Source organism: Lithobates pipiens, unplaced genomic scaffold (genome assembly GCF_037356315.1).
Source record: "Lithobates pipiens isolate NorthernLeopardFrog02 unplaced genomic scaffold, aLitPip1_a1.2 Scaffold_13, whole genome shotgun sequence".
NCBI lineage: Eukaryota > Metazoa > Chordata > Amphibia > Anura > Ranidae > Lithobates > Lithobates pipiens.
Window position 1 is genome coordinate 12,530,547 of NW_027507718.1, and position 17,912 is coordinate 12,548,458.

Consider the following 17,912-nt stretch of genomic DNA (forward strand, 5'->3'; position numbering starts at 1 on the left):
TTGTTCTATGGAATTATTTTCTCTGCGGATTTACAATGTGCTGCCTAGTCTATCTAGTCCTCTGTATGATGTCTGGGGGATTAATGTACAATGTTGATGATACTGATGGGGTGATTTGGCGTTGAACACAAAGTTTTGTTTTGTTTTTTGTTCCTTTCTCTTTGTGGATGGACTTAGTTTGTAGTTTGTATTGAATCTTTCTTTTGCTATTTCTTTGAAAACTCAATAAATAAATTTATATTAAAAAAATTGAACTGAGACCAAAGAAAAAAATCTCAGAATGTAATGAGAATCCAAATTTCTCTATCACTCTGCATTAAAGTAAAGAAAAAGGCCTCACTTTTACAGCAATGCTTCAGATTTCTTTACTCAACTTTCTTTATGAGGTAATGCATGTGTATGTGCATGCACATGTGCGAATGTGGAAGGTTTTCCTAAAACTTAAGCTGGACCCTAGATGGATCAAAATTATTCCAGTTCAGCAGAGACCAGATGAATTTTGATGTGCAGCTGCCCCTGCTAGACAGAAGTTGATTGTTAGATTGACTTCTGTTAAATGGGAATGTTGGCAAACTTTTGTCAATTGCAGGGGATTCCTTCTTCCACCTCACTTGTGTGAATGAAGGAATCTGTTCTTTTTTTTCATTCACCCCTCTGGCTAAAGGAGAAAAAAAAATGACCCATCTATGGGCTACTTTAGTTAGCAATAGCTACAAATTGGATTAGATTTTCTGTAAATGGCAAACATCCCCATTTACATATGATTACTGAGTTCCAAAACATGCCTGATTTTTAACACAACAATATCAGTGGCACATACTCAGGACTTAAATCTTCTTTTCTATTGTGGAGGCCCAAGAAAAATCTCCTTGCATGATAATAAGTGTTGAAATGGCTTGATAATCACAAGCAATTTATTAGAAGCCTTAACCGTAAAGAGCCTCAGTAACTACATCTAAGATTCCCTATTTAACTATTGATGATCAGAGTTGTGAAGATACAATCTGTTTCACATGTGTCCCTCTTCTACGTGTGTTAGAATACGTGTTTCAGTCTGTAGAAAATAAATCAACAGAGCAGTTAAAACAAACAATTTATGCAGATTAGGATAAGAGTCTAGGTGGAGCTGAATTTGTAAAAGCAAATATAACAAATCATTTTCATGAAGACATATTGCTCCATTTCACCACAGCATGCTTTTATTTTAGGCAGTGCCCTATAAAACAATTCTCTCTTTTTTACGATCAGAAAAAATTACCGGTAAAGGCGGAGTCCCCCACCATGTATTAGTGCACAGTCTTGTGTGAGTACTCCAAAAATACAAATTCTCTAATATTCTAAAAATACTCTAAGGAAGGAACTTATGTGCATGCAGATATTGCCAGAAACTACTAGATAGGAGATAACACAGCATAGGTATGGATGCAGAATGCAGTGCTTTATAGTAACTACACAAATACATTCAAACACTCAGTGGGGGCAGTCAATAAACTGCTGTGTTTTATGTATATGTGCTTTAAAATATCCATGATTTAGATTCCTAGAATTTGTTTGCTTCCAAATAGGTGAATAAATTGGATGGTCAGTTAGAGCTAAAGGCTTTTTAGCTCTATGCCCCAGCATAAACTAAAGGGATGGCTGACATCTCCTTTTCAACCCCCCCCCCCCCCATTCTACCTAGAACCTTTATATACAGTAGTTTGCATTGGTGTGTGCAGCCTATTGAATTAGGGTGTGCACCCCAAAGCTCAAACACATGTGTGTGTCTATATATATGGCCCTGGCACACTGATCTCCCTGCCGACACAGTGAAAGAGAAGTGCGTAAGCACTTCTCTTATGGCAGAGCTGTTAGGAGGGAGAACTTTCCCATCTCCCCACTGCTACACAGAGCAATAATTCTAATGCACACTAGGTGATTAGGGTGTGCCAAGGCACATCCGACCCACAACCTGTGGGCACGCCTATGATAGTTAGATGTTATGTCTGTTGAAGGCCACACATATTCAAGTCTGTGAAAAAGTTATATCTTTTAGAAAATTTATATTATAGTGAAAACTCCAACTTACAATATTTTATTCAAGTGAAAGGGCACCTAAAGCATTGTGTAAAGTAGGCAGTTCCAAAAATATATGACGAAGCATAGCCTTTATCAATTGAAAAAGTGCTGTATACCAGTATCTCTTTTACAGTAAGTAACTCACAAAATTTTAAACATGGCAATTTTCTTTTAGATCAGTAGGCTTGACTTTACCTTAAAAACTTGTTGAGGTCACCATGCTTCATATATTCAAAGACCATAATAAGAGGGTCTCCCTCCACACACACCCCGTAAAACGTTACAATATGTTCATGCTGCAAGTTTGTCAGTAATTCCGCTTCTCGATGGAAATCTTTCCGTGCATTGTCACTAGCATCTTTTAGCGTCTGCAAAATAAAGACACTGAAAATCAGTCTTATATAATAAAGCAGATCATTAGTATTCTACGTGTGTACATAAATACTGCACTATGCAAAAATGATATGCAAGAATTGACAAGACTGAAGACATTGTATGAAGCCCTTAACCGAAAAGAAAAACACACACACACACACAATAATAGCAATCTGGGATCTGTGTCTGTAAGTAGAATTCAAAGCTGTTAGTGTTGCTTGGCAACTAGAAGACGGCAAGTGAAGAAGCCAGAGAGGCCAGTATAAGGGGTGGGGGGGGGCAAGGGATGCTGCCTGTGTCGATCGTTTCACATAAGCAAAAACACAATACCTCCCACTCGGCCCATGTTCCCCATATTATCCATTTATTATTAGATTGCATGATGTTCTGTTCATCCTAAAAAAAATATGATTTTACAAAAGGAGAGGCTAGATTCTGTGAAAGAGGTGTCAAAAGGATGGTTGTATTTAATAGAAGGACTTGAGGAATTGGGGCTGGTCACTCAGAAAACACTGGGGAAAAAACCCTATGGTAAGGTATTTTAATAGTCCTTCAACCATAGAAAATCATACTTACATATGATATACACACACTACACATATACTTACTTAAATTAATAGACATACTGAAATGAGTTGATTTCTTGAGTATATGTCTAGATCTTTATGTGTTACCCATACCACTTAATAACTAGAAAGAGAAGCCCAGCTAAATATCTTCCCAAATCATTCTGAAATATTCAAAGGATTTCCATTTGTCCTGAGCTCTTGGGGGATTGACCTACACTATGTCTGTAGCACCTGAGCTCTGTTCATTTAAAGTATTTGTGAACACACTTCTATAAAAGTTGATTGTAATATAGCAAATAGTATTTTTTGACTCTAATAACACATAAAAGTTATTTCCCTTTTTTAAGCCTTATTCGGTGGCCATGTGATTTCACAGCCTCATTCACCTCCCTCTTCTACAGAGTAGGGGGCATATCTGTTTAGTAAGCAGGTGGGCAGCATATTATGTGACACTCCAGTGGCGTTCCTCCTCTGTGTGCTGCATTCCAGAAGGGTGTACATTCTGCAATCCATTCTCTATAAGCAGCTGCTGTTTTGACAGCAAGGCTCCTGCTGAGAACCAATACCATTCAACACAGCAGGACTGGGCAGTCGGCGTGGCAGCTAAACTGACCACGAGAGGTATAGGCATGTGTGCACTGGCAGGGCATCATTTAAATCCAAGCAGGAAGAACAAGCTTGGCATGGTTAGAATAAAACAGGATAGAAGAGGAAATCACAGGATCACAGTACAGGCTACATTTACCTACAACAATATGGTGTAGCATACACTTTAACTCATTTACATTGCACAGTTAAGTGGATATCTAATATTTTACTATTGTTGGGAAGGGATGTTACAGACTATAGAAATATTGTGCTCAAGTGTTATAATTCATACATTCATATATCAATTTTTTTTAAATAGAATATATATGAAAAAAAATCACATGGCCACCATATTAAACATTTAATGGGATCATATTCATTTCAGGCATGCATCCCTATTGCTATTCCTCTAACATGGAACTGAAACATTTGTATCCTCGAGGCTTTTTCTATAATGTGCTTACCTTGTGAATGCCCTTTTTCACCAATGAAAAAGTTGTGGCCCCCCTTGTCACCAGTGCTTTTATCTTCAGCCAGTTTTATAGGTTTGGCTTATCGTTACCAGACTGAGATGATGTAACTGCCATGCATATGCACAGAAGTTACTTTGTCCCACCAAAGAATTATGCTAGGTATGTATATCAAGTTGTGCATTAAGTGCAAGAGGGTACTGGCATACAGAGTATCTTCTGTTATTAAAAGCTTATCTGCCTGTGATTTTTTTTGAAACAGCAGTTTAATTCCACTTTAACACTGGTGGTCAATGGCAGGTGACATTTATTCACCCCCACTGGGTTCAATTTTATACCTCGTAACACTGATGGCAACTTTAACTGAACACTAACAAGTTATAGCCAGGTAGTCTTTGTGAATTTCTAAATGGTCCACGGATACAGGCAGATCTGCCCAAAGACTTAATTTTAAACTGGTTTAGCATATACTTTAAAGCAAATGATTGTCCTCTATAACAGGATCTTAGACAATAATCCACTCCAAAAAAGTCTGTGTGTAGTGCTTTTTGGAGTAGGTCAATCTCCACAACAGGATCAGTGACACTATCGTCTGTGCTTAGCTCATATTTTTTTTTTCCCCCATGGCACAACCATTTTTATTGTGTGAAGCTAAATAGACAGAAAAATACAATAGAAATGTTACCTTTACTGCCACAAGGATTTTATCCTGCTCTGGGTACAGGTTATAACATTCTGCAAGAAACACTTTGCCAAACGCTCCTTCTCCCAGTTCTCTCTTCAGTACGATATTGTGCCTCTTTATGTGTTGAACAACTGTTAAAAAAAACAGCAACAACATTATAGTGATTCTTTGTTCTTTTAAAAGACTCCTATGAGTTAATAAAAATATTAAAATGGAGACTGCAATACCTCTAAATTCTAATCTAACTTTGTAATACAAATGTAACTTGAAATTCCCATTAAAATGCTACCTAAACATCTACTATTATTCAATAAAAGTTAGAAGAGGTAGTTCCTCTAGGTATACATTCACTTATATAATTAAAATGAAACAAAAACTTAAAACAAGATCTTCAAGTTTGGACCAGGGATATCTTTTCTTGGACAGGTAGGTGCAATATAATCAGACAGAACATCATGGCTATGCTTTTCTACCTGATTAAGATCCTACCTATCTCAGTTCCCAACCCCTTTCTAAGAGTTATCCAACCTCTTATTTCCGATTTCAGTTGAGCCCATTTCACCCCCATGCTGAGAAATGCAATCCTACAACATCCAAAAACTGAAGAGGAACTATCTGTCCCTGACATTCAGCTGTAATATGTTGCCTCTCACCTGAGTCAACTTATAGACTAGTGCAGGCACAGAAAAAGCTAATTGTGGAACGCTATTGAGCAATTCTTAATTTCTATTCCCCTACTGCACATACCATGCTGTGGTATGATCTACCGTATTCACAGAATTTTCATTCTCAGCCAACGCTGTTTCTCACTTGAACCCTAACCAAAAAGTTCTTGGGTATATCGGATCTGTCTTCAACTCTGTCTCCTCTAACTCCCATTTTGGGGGAACAGTGCCTTTCCTCCAGGTACTCACAATCCCCAATTTCTAGCTCTCAGAGGGATGGATATCTATCAAGCTCTTCATTTTATCCTTGATCATTACTTGGATCTCTTCAGATTCCCTTAAGTATCGGCAGGGGGGGGCCCCAAAGCACCTTGTTCCCATGTTGATGAGGACAAGTGCCTCATCCTGACAACCCTGGCTGTTGGTTGTCGGGGTCTGAGGCTGGGAGGCTTATTGCAATCTGGAAGCCCCCTTTAACAAGGGAAAATAGGGAAACATTGATTTTCACACGCCATGCGACATGAGCTTCCAATGTTGGAGCGTTTGTCATACCATTGTGAAACTGGCCTAATACTAGGTCCAGGTTAGTAATATTAAGTGTAGTCAACTTGAATGGGTTTCAGGACTAGTATGTTGTCTAGTAGTAAATGAATGTGCAAGAAGCTGCCATTTTGGTATCATTGGCAGACATACACATAAGAGCAAAGCTAACTTGCTGTCACAGAATAAGAACCTTAGTTAACATTGCAGAAATGTCCCAAGGGGCTCTTGACTGGCTATCAGTGGTCACATGCAATTTACATTACAGCTCTTGTCCCAGGATTCAAGAAAGTTATTAAGAAAGTTGTATGTGACATTATCAGCATGTCACTTTCCCATGTACTTGTCGAAATGGTATGCTTTCCAATTTTGGATGAAAGGTCAACCTTATATACTACTGTAACTGAACACCTACATGCCTGTTAACAAATCCTCTATTGGAAACTTAATTAAATTTAATGAAGTGAGTGAAGCTGGCTTGCAACACATTATGTACCTGAAAATTGTCAATACATTTTAGGAAAGACAATCATTTACCGTGGTCACACCTGACTTTTGTAGTTGATAATAGCCTCATTCAAGATTTAGGCAATCTTTTTCTCTGCCACTTATCTCACATGGTATACTTGAAAAGCTGATCTGCCCTGTTTAGAAATGCCAGGGTTTTCTAGCCATGCGTACAATCCAGCCAGAATGTAGTATAAATAGAAAAAGCTAATCTGAACTTGTGGAAAACTTGTTGAGTAGATGGGGGTGCCAAATTTAGAAATATTTTGATGAAGTATCCTAAATGTATTTTAAGGTTCACTGAAACGCTTGTTAGACATGGCATGATAACATCTATAACAAATATCCTAATCACTCATAATAGTTCTTAGAATAGTACAGCCTATCCAATGCAGCAATCACAGTGTGTTCTATGGTGTTTAAGAAAATACTGAATATTTCTGTCTGATTACTTGTTTATTATACGGGAAAACATGACTGAGGTTCTGGCAGCAAGGAAAGAATAATACTGGGAACCCTGGAAAGTACTTCTAGAACAAAATAACTAAATATACCATGTTTTTTTTTTTACAGTTCCTGTGAAAAGAAAAACAAAACAAAACAAAAACAAATCAGTAAAGTTTAAAGTATAACTAACGGCAAAACTTTTTTTTAAATCTTGGTTAAAGTGGAGGAGGGTTAGAACCCATGTCAGGTTTTTATTGCTGTTTGTACCCCTCGTTAGGGAGATTAACCCTCTCTATTTTTCCTGTTTACATTCATGTTTAATTGCAAATTTTAAAGGCTTATATGCAAGTTATTGCCATAAAAAGTGTTTGAGGACCAGGATTCTGCCCCAGGGGACATGTATCAATGCAAAAAATGTTTTTTTTAAATGGACGTTTTTTCAGGAGCAGTGATTTTAGGAATGCTTAAAGTGAAACAATAAAAAATATTCCTTTAAATATCATGCCTGGGGGGTCCCCTTAGTCTGCCTGAAATGTAGTGCATTTTTCCAATGTTTAGAAAAGTACCACAGCAAAACGAAATTTCTAAAGGAAAACATGACATTTAAAATTGCTCACGGCCGTCATGTGTTGCCAGATCCCGGCAATATACATAAAAAATAATTTTAAAAAAACAGTGTGGGTTTACCCCCCCCCCCCCCCCCCAGTCCATACCAGGCCCTTCAGGTCTGGTATGGATATTAAGGTGAACCCCACACCAATTTATTTTTAAAAAATGGCGTGGGGGTCCCCTGCAAAATCCATATCAGACCCAAAGGACCTGGTATGGACGGAGGGGAGAACCCATGCCATTTTTTTTCTTAATTCTGTCAAAGGGCTCCCCTTAACCACTTCAATACACAATGTTATATATTGTAAACTGCACTATATATCCTGCACTGTATTATATATACTACACTGAGTGCACTATATACTCTGAACTGCAGTATATATACTATACGGACTGCACTATATACTCTGCTGAAAAATTGGGCCTTAGGTGTTGGTGGTGGCAGAACACGATAACCCCTCACAGTTACTCTTGTTGGGTGAAGGAATGGTCCCTGCTGTTAAATATTGTTTCAGAGGCCGCTTGCCCTCTTTTAGTGGCCTGTGAGCGTCTGCCTCTCCTTGGAGGCCTTCCGGACATGGTGGGTATTTTTTTTTTAACACCGCACTACTCTGTATTATATACTGTGTACACCGCCTGAAGTGTATTTGAAACTGTACACACTGTATTATATACCATGTACACCGTCTTCTCTGTATTAGACACTGTACACTGCCGAATGCACTGCATATATAGGCTACACTGAATTCAGAAGATATATATATATATATATATATATATATATATATATAAATAATACACTGCCACTAACTAACCTGCCTGCCTAATCTAGCTCAATCCCTCTATCTCCATCCAATATAACACACTATATGGGCGCTGTGTAAGCAGACTTATATAGTGTGGGGCATGGACTTAGTCCCCCTGAGCCACGATGGGCCAAAGGTACCCTCCCGTTGGCCAATTATGGCTCTCACTGAGGAGCGTGCTGTGATTGGCCAAAACATGCAGGTCAGGTGTATGCTTTGGCTAATCATCATACAGCAATGCACTGCCATCTTGCAATGCATTATGGGGCACTCAAATTTGCTGCTAACGCCCCAAAAAATTGACTCAAACTCAAAGCTCATCCCTAGTCCTCACTTTATAGTTCCTCTTACTGTTGTAGCTATGGGACAGAGAGTAAAGGAAAATCTCCTCAATGGGACAGAGATGGCAAAAAAAAACTACAGAGGTTATAACCCTCCCTTACTCTATCCAAAATGAAAACAAAAATGCTGCCTTTAGTTTTACTTTACGTAGAAAGTACTACTCAGCTTCTCACTCAGTTTAGGAGGCTGACATTGCTTCTACCATAGTTCTGATTTAGGTAACGCCTGGAAAGCATTGCCTACGGTGACAACAAGCCTGTCCTGGAATTAGCACAACTTCTAGCATTCGAACCATTCCAAACAGACTATAGAGCTGAAATAGATACAATTGTTGGCTTTACATCATTGCAGACAAATAAACATATTATTTATCTAGGGAGCTCACACCAAATAAGTTACTTCTCCTAAAGTATCCAATCAAACAATATTAGAGTATTTCCTAAGCATAATATTTTTTTTCAATTTGGACAGAAAAGAAGAGGTGAAATCCCCAGTCCTTTTTTTCTGGCCATCCTTCCCCCATTAAGGGAGAAGTACAGATCTGTAATGCGCACATTTTGCTAAGGACTTGATTGCAGCTGTATTATATGCAATGAGCCCCTAATCTGGAGCTGCATTCATCTGCATATGAAAGAAAAAAAATCTGCATCCGCAGTCCAGTATATGAACTGCCTTTAAAGCTTAGATGCATCCGTGTACATGGGCATTATTGTACTGCTACTTAGTTCTGACATGTAAATATCAACAGTGTGTAGCTAGTGGTACCAATGCTGCTTTTTACTTACTATTGATGTTTACATGTCAGCCCTGAATGAGCCATTCATGTGGCGGCGAATGTAGGAAATTACTGAAGGCATGATGTGTCATCAGCACCTCATTAATAAATTAATCAATCATGTGGCAGAAGGCCTTCAGTCATTTGTTATGCCACCCACTAGTTATTGTTTATGATGGCCCTGAGCAGTGGTGGCACATCTCAGGTGGGTGTTTGTCCATACATGTTGAATTGCAGTATGAACGACTTTTCATGCAGGATCTTGTACTTAAAAAAAACAAACAAAAAAAAAACAAATGCCCATGTGCATGGACCATTCGATTTTCCCTTACTTTCAGCCCTAGTGGCCAAGGCTAAGGGGACAGACAGTAATAAAAACCTGATAGGGGTTCTAACTCTTTACCACTCTATCTAAAAACAAAAACAAAAAAGTGTTGGCTTTAGATATGTTAAGGGGATCTGTTTATCAATGTTTTCACCTAGGATTTTGACAACTTTCAAACAAGATTCACACATAGAATTACAGTATGTGTGGTCGAGCCGTGATTTTGCCCCCTCCCCCCCTGTCTGTCGAACACAACCCAATAACCTGAATAGGGCCACATGGCAACCGTCCCGAAAAAACACAGGTCTCTAAAAGGAGCGCCTGTTGCATATTCCTGGCACATGTTGAGTGTTGCCCAAAGTTTAATGATTCAGTCATTCAGTTAGCAACTGCTCTAGGCTAGAGTACACTAACAAGCAATCCACCGCAGATTGTTCTTTAGAGGGCTAAATCTAGTGTAGACTAGCCTACAGCAGTTCTAAATTGAACTTAGGCCAACACTCAACATGTGCCAGGAATCATCAAGAGCTTTCTTTTGCAGCCTGTGTATATGTGGAGTATAAATATTCTGCACAATAATACTGTTTACTAGCGATTTTTTCATTTGTGAAATTTTCTATAAGTTTTGGACAATAATTAACTATAACAACTGTCTAAGAGGGTAATTTCCTTCACGTTTCAGATATTTCCTCTCACGTCTTGTTGTGCCTCTAGGACTGGAAGTGAAGGGAAATCTTCCAAACAGGACACAAGCAGCAAACAATAAATCAACAAGGGTTTTAACCTTTTTCTACTTTATGCCAAGAAAAGTATTGGCTATAAGTCATTTTAAGGAGTTTTGATTAAAAATAATACTGAAGTTCTAAAATACATTTTGGGGGTTTACCATTATACCAAATATAATATATATATATACCGTATATCTATTCATGGTAATTACTGAAAGAAGAAACAAAGGCATTAAGAGTATGAATACAAGCTTGTTTCCATAAATGTACTTGTGCAGGAGTTCTGTAGCACTAATCTTGGTAATTTTTCCTAGTACTTTTCTCATTAGCAGAGTGTTTTTACCTCTTCTGTGCATACCGTTTTTTTTTCAGCACCTTGTAGACCCTTTCCCTGAGAAGGGAGGATTCCAAGCATCTGCACCTTCTAAGGCCGCGTACACACGGGCGGACTGTTCGCCCAACTTTGTCCGCTGAACAGTGTTTGGGCGGACAGTCCGCTCGTGTGTGGGCTTTCAGCGGACAGTTTCAGCAGACAGTTTGACGAACAAGGTTTTTCGGAATTTCCAAAAAACTGTCCGCTGAAACCTTGTTTCAGCGAACAGTCCGCTCGTGTGTAGGCTTGTTCGTCAAACTAAGTTCCGCGCATGCTCAGAAAGGATTTACACGCCGAAAGTTATAATGCAGTGTATAGGACGTCGTATTTTTCGTCCCGTCGTACGTGCCGTTCACGTCATCGCGCACGGTTTCAGCAAACTGTTCGTCCGTCGTGTGTGGCCATGTCCGTCCATGCTAATTTTGAGCGGACTGTTTGCCGAAACTGTTTGACGGACAAAGTTGGGCGAACAGTCCCCGCGTGTGTACGCGGCCTAAGATGTAAGTTTCTATCGAAGAAAACTCATATCTTAAGTTAAGCGAGCTTTCAGAGGAGTCAGGAGGTAAGCCTGCCTATACCACAGGAAACATTTCTGAACAGTTTGAAGGGGCTAGTGATATTTCTGATACATCTTAACATCTGCAATGAATCACAAACATTATAAAAATAAGGAACTAGAAGGTATACAATGAATGACAGTAATGTTGCACAAACTTTCGTCCAACCTATGGCATTGGCAAAATATAATAACCGTTTACCTAAAACAAATGTTGGCCTAATGACATGACGTGTTGGACCTTTGCACAATATAGTAAAAACTGTCTATTATTCTATCTGGTCTACTTTACATCAAATTAGTCAAGGTCTACATTTTATAATTATATAGCATTCATATTTGTAGTTTTAAAAATGGATGTGGTATCATAATTAAGAAACATGTTTCACATCAGCACAAAAAAGTAGATTCCTTTGAACAATACTGCTACTTCAACCACAAACCCATTATCCTGCAGAATGCATCCTGTCACAGAAATATGTTCTGTATAATCTCAGAAATATAAACTGCATGTTTTTATCTATAAACATTAAAAGAACAGTTTAAAATAATCAGTGGTTGATTGAAAGGAAACTGTTTACCACAATAAAAGTAGCAGAACTAAACGCAATAATTTGATCTCTGTGTTGTTTCATTATCTATGACATTACGGGTCTATACAGTATCTACGGTTAAACCGTGACCCTGCCACTACAAGAAAAAAGGAAATCCTTACCAGCCTGAAAAATGAAACATTTAAAAATCACCTTTCCAGTGGTTGGTAAGTAAAATCTTTTGAAAAGCCACGGGTGCCACTGCCAGTCACCACTTTTGAGTGTCAGCTAGCTTTTCTCTGTTGGACGTTGTGGTTCCTCCCACCAGCCACTATGTCAGAATGTCCTGTAGTAAGTACTTTCCTTCTTCTGTTACAGGTTGTTACTGATTACATTTTTTTGCAGTGACAGGTTTACTACACAGGAATTTACACTCAAACAAGTACTTAGTACTAGTCAGCAGTTAGAGCCTTTTATTGACAAGTGCTTAAATCTTAAACTGGAATTCCAGTCTATATCTAAGTCTAAAATGGCTCCCATCCTCCTAACTCCTATTCTTAATATCCTTTAGTAGGAAGATGCTTATACTTACCTATTCTCAGGGCGTTTTAGTCTGGTCGTGTGATCAGCTCCCAGTGGTCGGTTTCAGGGGAGAGCAGTGAATGGATGAAAACAGTACGCTTATTGGTGACATCACTGCCCAGGCACTCCATCCCCTATCGGGCACACTCCCCTTTGGGAGTGGTTGCTGGATAGATTATGTAACCAGATCAGAGTGCTATGTGAATAGGTAAGTATATGCCTCTTCTTTCTACAGGGTATTTAGAATAGGAGTTGGGAAATGGGAGCCGTTTTAAGCTTAGGTAAATCAAGTCTAGAATTTAACTTTAATTTTCTCCATTTTAGATGAAATTTATTCGTATCAATTTACTATTTTTTATTTAAAACTCTATCCATTGTTATTTTATTTTATCTGTATTTTTGTTTATTATGGAACATTTATTTTACTATATAAAGTCTATTTCTTATGAATCTTTAAGTTGTTACATGAATCAGTATTTTTTACAACCACAAATTGCTTTATTTTCTGCTCTTCTCCATAGACCCCTCACAATTTTTCTCCAATATTGTTAACTAGACACCTTATGATAAGGTGGGCTAAAAGAAACCAAAAAGCTTCCCGTCTCCCAGTTTGGAGCCAAAAGCTCTATAATATCACTATAAACCAAATGGATGTATATTTGCCCAAAGAGGCATACAGAAATGTTTTGCACGGCTCCTCCAACTACCCTAAAATCAGAAATAAACCCCTTATTTTTTAATTTTTAATGGAAGTCAGCCAAGCAATTACCTTCTGTTTTAAGAATGATCTACTGTGTTTCCTAAATAATGTAATAATCTTGTGTTACCTTTTACAGACATTTTATGGAAACAAGTTAGAAGATACCATATGATTTGGTAAAATACAGGCATACCCCACTATTAAGTACATAATGAGGTTTATTTACTAAAGCTGGAAAGTGCAAAATCAGGCTCACTTCTACATAGAAACCAATGAGCTTCGAGGTTTTATTGCCAAAGCTTAATTGAACAAGCTGGTGTTAGAAGCTCATTAGTTTCTATGCAAAAGTGAGCCTGATTTTGCACTTTCCAGCTTTAGTAAATAAATCTCATTGTGTACTTAAAAGTGGGGTATGCCTGTACTGCTAATCTTGCACATGATCTTAACTGGTAACCAAAAGTAACCACTTTTGTGAATTAGCCAATGCAATATTTCCGTAATGATTATAAAACTAACACACAGTTAAGCTTTTGTGAATTGTCCCTTATATCTATATTATGCCTTTGTTTTTGCAGGGACAGTGTTTCTTCAGCAAACCCCAGGCCATTATAGTTACATATATCCATGCCTAAAGAAATGACAAAATATAAACAAACTAGGTACAAGGCTGGATCAGAATGGGATTTTTTTCAGTTTGAGAGGTTAAACTGTATGTTGACCCTAGGATGTGCCCTATAAGATTACATAATGATATATATATATATATATATATATATATATATATATATATATATATATATATATATATATATATATATATATATATATATATATATATATATATATAGCAAACTAGGTACAAGGCTGGTTAAGAATGGTATTTTTTCAATTTGAAATGTTGAGGAGTATGCTGCCCCTAAGATTGATGGTGAACCTTGGCACTCCAGATGTTTTGGAACTAAATTTCCCATGATGCTCAACTAAACTGCAGAGTGCATGAGCATCATGGAAAATGTAGTTCCAAAACATCTGGGGTGCCAAGGTTCGCCATCACTGCCCTAGGATGTACCCTATAAGATTGCATAATGGCATATAAAACGAACTAGTTACAGGGCTGGATCAGAATAGGATTTTTTCACTTTGAAATGTTGAAGGCTATGTTGCCCCTAGGATGTAATCTATAAAATTACATCATGATATATAAAACCCTTTTATGAAAAAAAAGATATATAAAACAAACTAGGTACAGGGCTGGAACCGAACTGGATTTTTTCACTTTGAAATGTTGAAGGTCATGCTACCCCTCGGATATATTCTATAAAATTAGATAATGGTATATAATGCAAACTAGGTACCGGGCTGAATCAGAATGGAATTTTTTTTCAGTTTGAAATGTTGAGGGTTATGCTATCCCTAGAATGTACTCTCTAAGATCACATACCATTATATAACATGTTTCTGTGCAAGTATGTGGTAAGTACAAGTACAGTAATTGTGCATGGTAAGCTTCAAAATACTACTGTTGACACAAGTGTAGCAGTCAAATTTAGTTTTCAACACAAAAGTTCCCAATGCTTTAACATGGTAAGTAGCAGAATTTTATAAACAGGCCAGTTTGTACTGCTTGTAATAATCCTAAGAACTTAAGGAAAAAAACAGTGCCTGGATTTATGACTTTTGTCAATCAGTATGCATCATCCCTCTGTTTATATCTTATCAGTTATACTCAACGAATGAGTCAAGTCGGTAATGGTACTAATGCAGAGAACTTTGCTTTGCTTGCTCCGTGTGTGGCGTGCTTATACATGCACCTGTTCTGTAGTACGACCCCTCTACAAAATGATATTCATATGTTAGGAACTTTAATTATTACATAGTCCCTTCATCTTCATGTACATTCCCTTGGGCTAAGTGCATGTGCTTCAGCCAGAGTGGAACTACTTCCAGGACAATCAATTCAAGCTCTTAAAACAACTATATCCCAGTTAGTGGCCCTATAAATCCAACAGAGCCATACTGTCATATTGTACTAACAGAGAAAGGACCTGGAAGCTGGCAGAGCTGACTAATTAGAAACGATTAATTTTATAGTGATGGTAGAAACATATGTATTATGTTCTATAAAAGCCCAATAGATGTCACAGTAAATCATCTAGGATTCCTCTTCTTGTGAGCTTTACTCTGTAGAGCTAGACTGCACTCTATTTCAGATCTGTGACTCAGCCTTGATGCCTCTCAAGGCCCTTAATTTTGGGCATGAAATGCTTATTTTTAGTTATCATATTTTTGTATAACATCTAAAGTAATTATAACAAATGTATTGGAAAGAACTGTAGAGAGAACCAGAATGAGACTACATGGACCTTATAACTTGCTTTTCCAAGCGTGGAGACATTCCTGGGTGTAAAAATGGTATTTAAAGAAAAGTTTTAAAATGATAAAAGGCATTTAAAGAATATCATCCTTTTTTTTAATTTATTTAATAAATGTCTTGAGCAGGTCAGAAAGAAAAGTGATACGTGGGCATGCTTCAAAGAAAAACTGAATTTAGATGTAAGTGTAATACATTTAAAAATATTACCTTGTTAAAATGACTAGTTTATTTTCATGAAAAACAATGCTTGACAATTTCTTTTCATGAAAAACAATGCTTGATAATTCAATAATAAAATAATAAAATTAGAATAACAACAGCAGATAATGTTTATCATTATAAGATGCTCATTTATCATGAAGAACTCTTCCTTAAGAAAGGACGTCTCCTGCTTCTAGCAACAATGATGTCACAGCAGATATTGCTAGCCATTGGCCAAAGCAAAAAGAAATCAAAAATTATAACGCATCAAAACCAACACATAAATGAGCTACAAAACTGCACCAAAAGATGCATGATTATGCAGAAGCACTAATTAGGAACTTAAGCTTACTCAGCATCAGAGTGGTGTTCAACTGCCTGGGCGGCGGGAGAGTAAGCATTCCTTTGCTTTTCAGATACAGCCTTTTTTCAAGAAAGTTGTCGCAACTTTTTTGTTTTTTATCGCAAAAAATTAAATCCGAAGAGGTGATCAAATACCACCAAAAGAAAGTTCTATTTGTGGGGGAAAAAAGGACATCAATTTTGTTTGGGAACAGCATCGCACATCAGCGCAATTGTCAGTTAAAATGACGCAGTGACGTATAGATAAAAATGGTCTGGTCTGGTTAACTGACAATTGCATGGTCATGCAACACTGTACACAAATAAAATTGATGTCCTTCTTTTCCCACAAATACAGCTTTCTTTTGGTGGTATTTGATCACCTCTGCCATTTTTATTTTTTGCACTATAAAAAAGAGCGTCAATTTTGAAAAAAAAATATATATTTTTTTTTACATTCTGCTATAAAACATCTTCAATACAGTTTATACTCTCACGCCCTATACCATCAATCAGTTTAAACACAAGCGCTTACACACAAAGATGTGTGTATCTATTGGAGACTGGGGAATCTCTGGTTGAGCAGCTGCTTATATTTATTCTTCCCCAAAATGAATAAATTAAATAAAACATAAAAACTGACCAACATACAGATGAAATGCTGAAAAATACTCACTATCCCCAAACATCCACTGTTATATTGATCCAGCAGCGCTAGTATAATCAGTAAATTATCTTACTTATTATTACTATAGGTGGATATCTATTGTCATTAATTCATAAAGTATAAATGGTCCATGAATATGCTAAATAAAACAATCAAAAGATCAATAATTAAATCAGTCACAAGGCATCCCTATAACTGCGCATAAAACAATCCATCTTTCATAAAAACTGCCACGGAATAGGTTCTTTGTGCTGGAAAATTCTTCACCACCACCCGTTTTTCTACACCACCTTCATGCGTGCATTCCACTCAAAGGAGGTTTGTGATGAGTGAGAACCCCCTTTTGGTAATATTCTTACCAGAATACACTGGTATGATCAGCGTATCGCAAACACATCAAGCTAATTCACACTGGTTTTGGTTTTCCTTCTTCTTCCACCAGACCTTGTCATCACAATAGCTCCAATTATGCCAAATATTGGTTATGTAGAAAAAAAAGGAACCATATATAGTGTAATTCCGTAAAACACCATTTAACTTTAATCATATAAAAACAGCAAATTATCCACTCACAAACAACAATTCTTCAATAGGCACAAAATCAAAGTCACAGAAGGGTCATCAGGTTCTCTAAGGCTCACAGTCTTGCTCACCCATGCCTGGAATCTGCGTGGTTTACACAAATCAGTCACCTCTGATCTCTCCTCTGTGGCTGTCAGTTTCTTTATCGTACGCTACCACTCTGATGATGTCTTTACGACCAAAAGTGTCAGAGTGGCGTTCTGCCTCTTGGAACGATCACCGGGTTCCCAATCACAGCGGGAGTGGGTCGCCAATGGTGCGCGCCACAAACCGAAGAAAAAAATCACGTACAGGTACGTGATTTTGTGCTTAAGCGCCGCCCTGCCACAGTATATGTATGTGGATGGTCCTTAAGTGGTTAAACATCAGTATTCCTGGCCAAAATGTTTCGCATTTATTTTGCGCATATTTGCGTGTAATTGCGCATACACAAGTAAAATTCTAGCTCCTAAAATGAAATTTTAACCTCTTCAAATTAACATTTTAAGTGCTTATGCACATATGCACATAAAT

The 17,912-nt window shown here is 37.5% G+C and overlaps 1 protein-coding gene across 8 annotated transcripts in view; it reads right to left on the bottom strand.

The window, feature by feature from the left end:
• NTRK2 (neurotrophic receptor tyrosine kinase 2) overlaps positions 1 to 17,912 on the bottom strand; it is a 312,631-nt gene that overhangs the window by 55,678 nt on the left and 239,041 nt on the right. For all 8 annotated transcript variants that reach the window (XM_077474847.1, XM_077474853.1, XM_077474851.1 and 5 more), the window contains 2 exons: positions 4,746 to 4,876; positions 2,254 to 2,426 (listed from right to left, as the gene is read on the bottom strand). In XM_077474847.1, the coding sequence (XP_077330973.1) occupies positions 2,254 to 2,426; positions 4,746 to 4,876 (304 nt within the window). The remainder of the gene's footprint in view (positions 1 to 2,253; positions 2,427 to 4,745; positions 4,877 to 17,912) is intronic.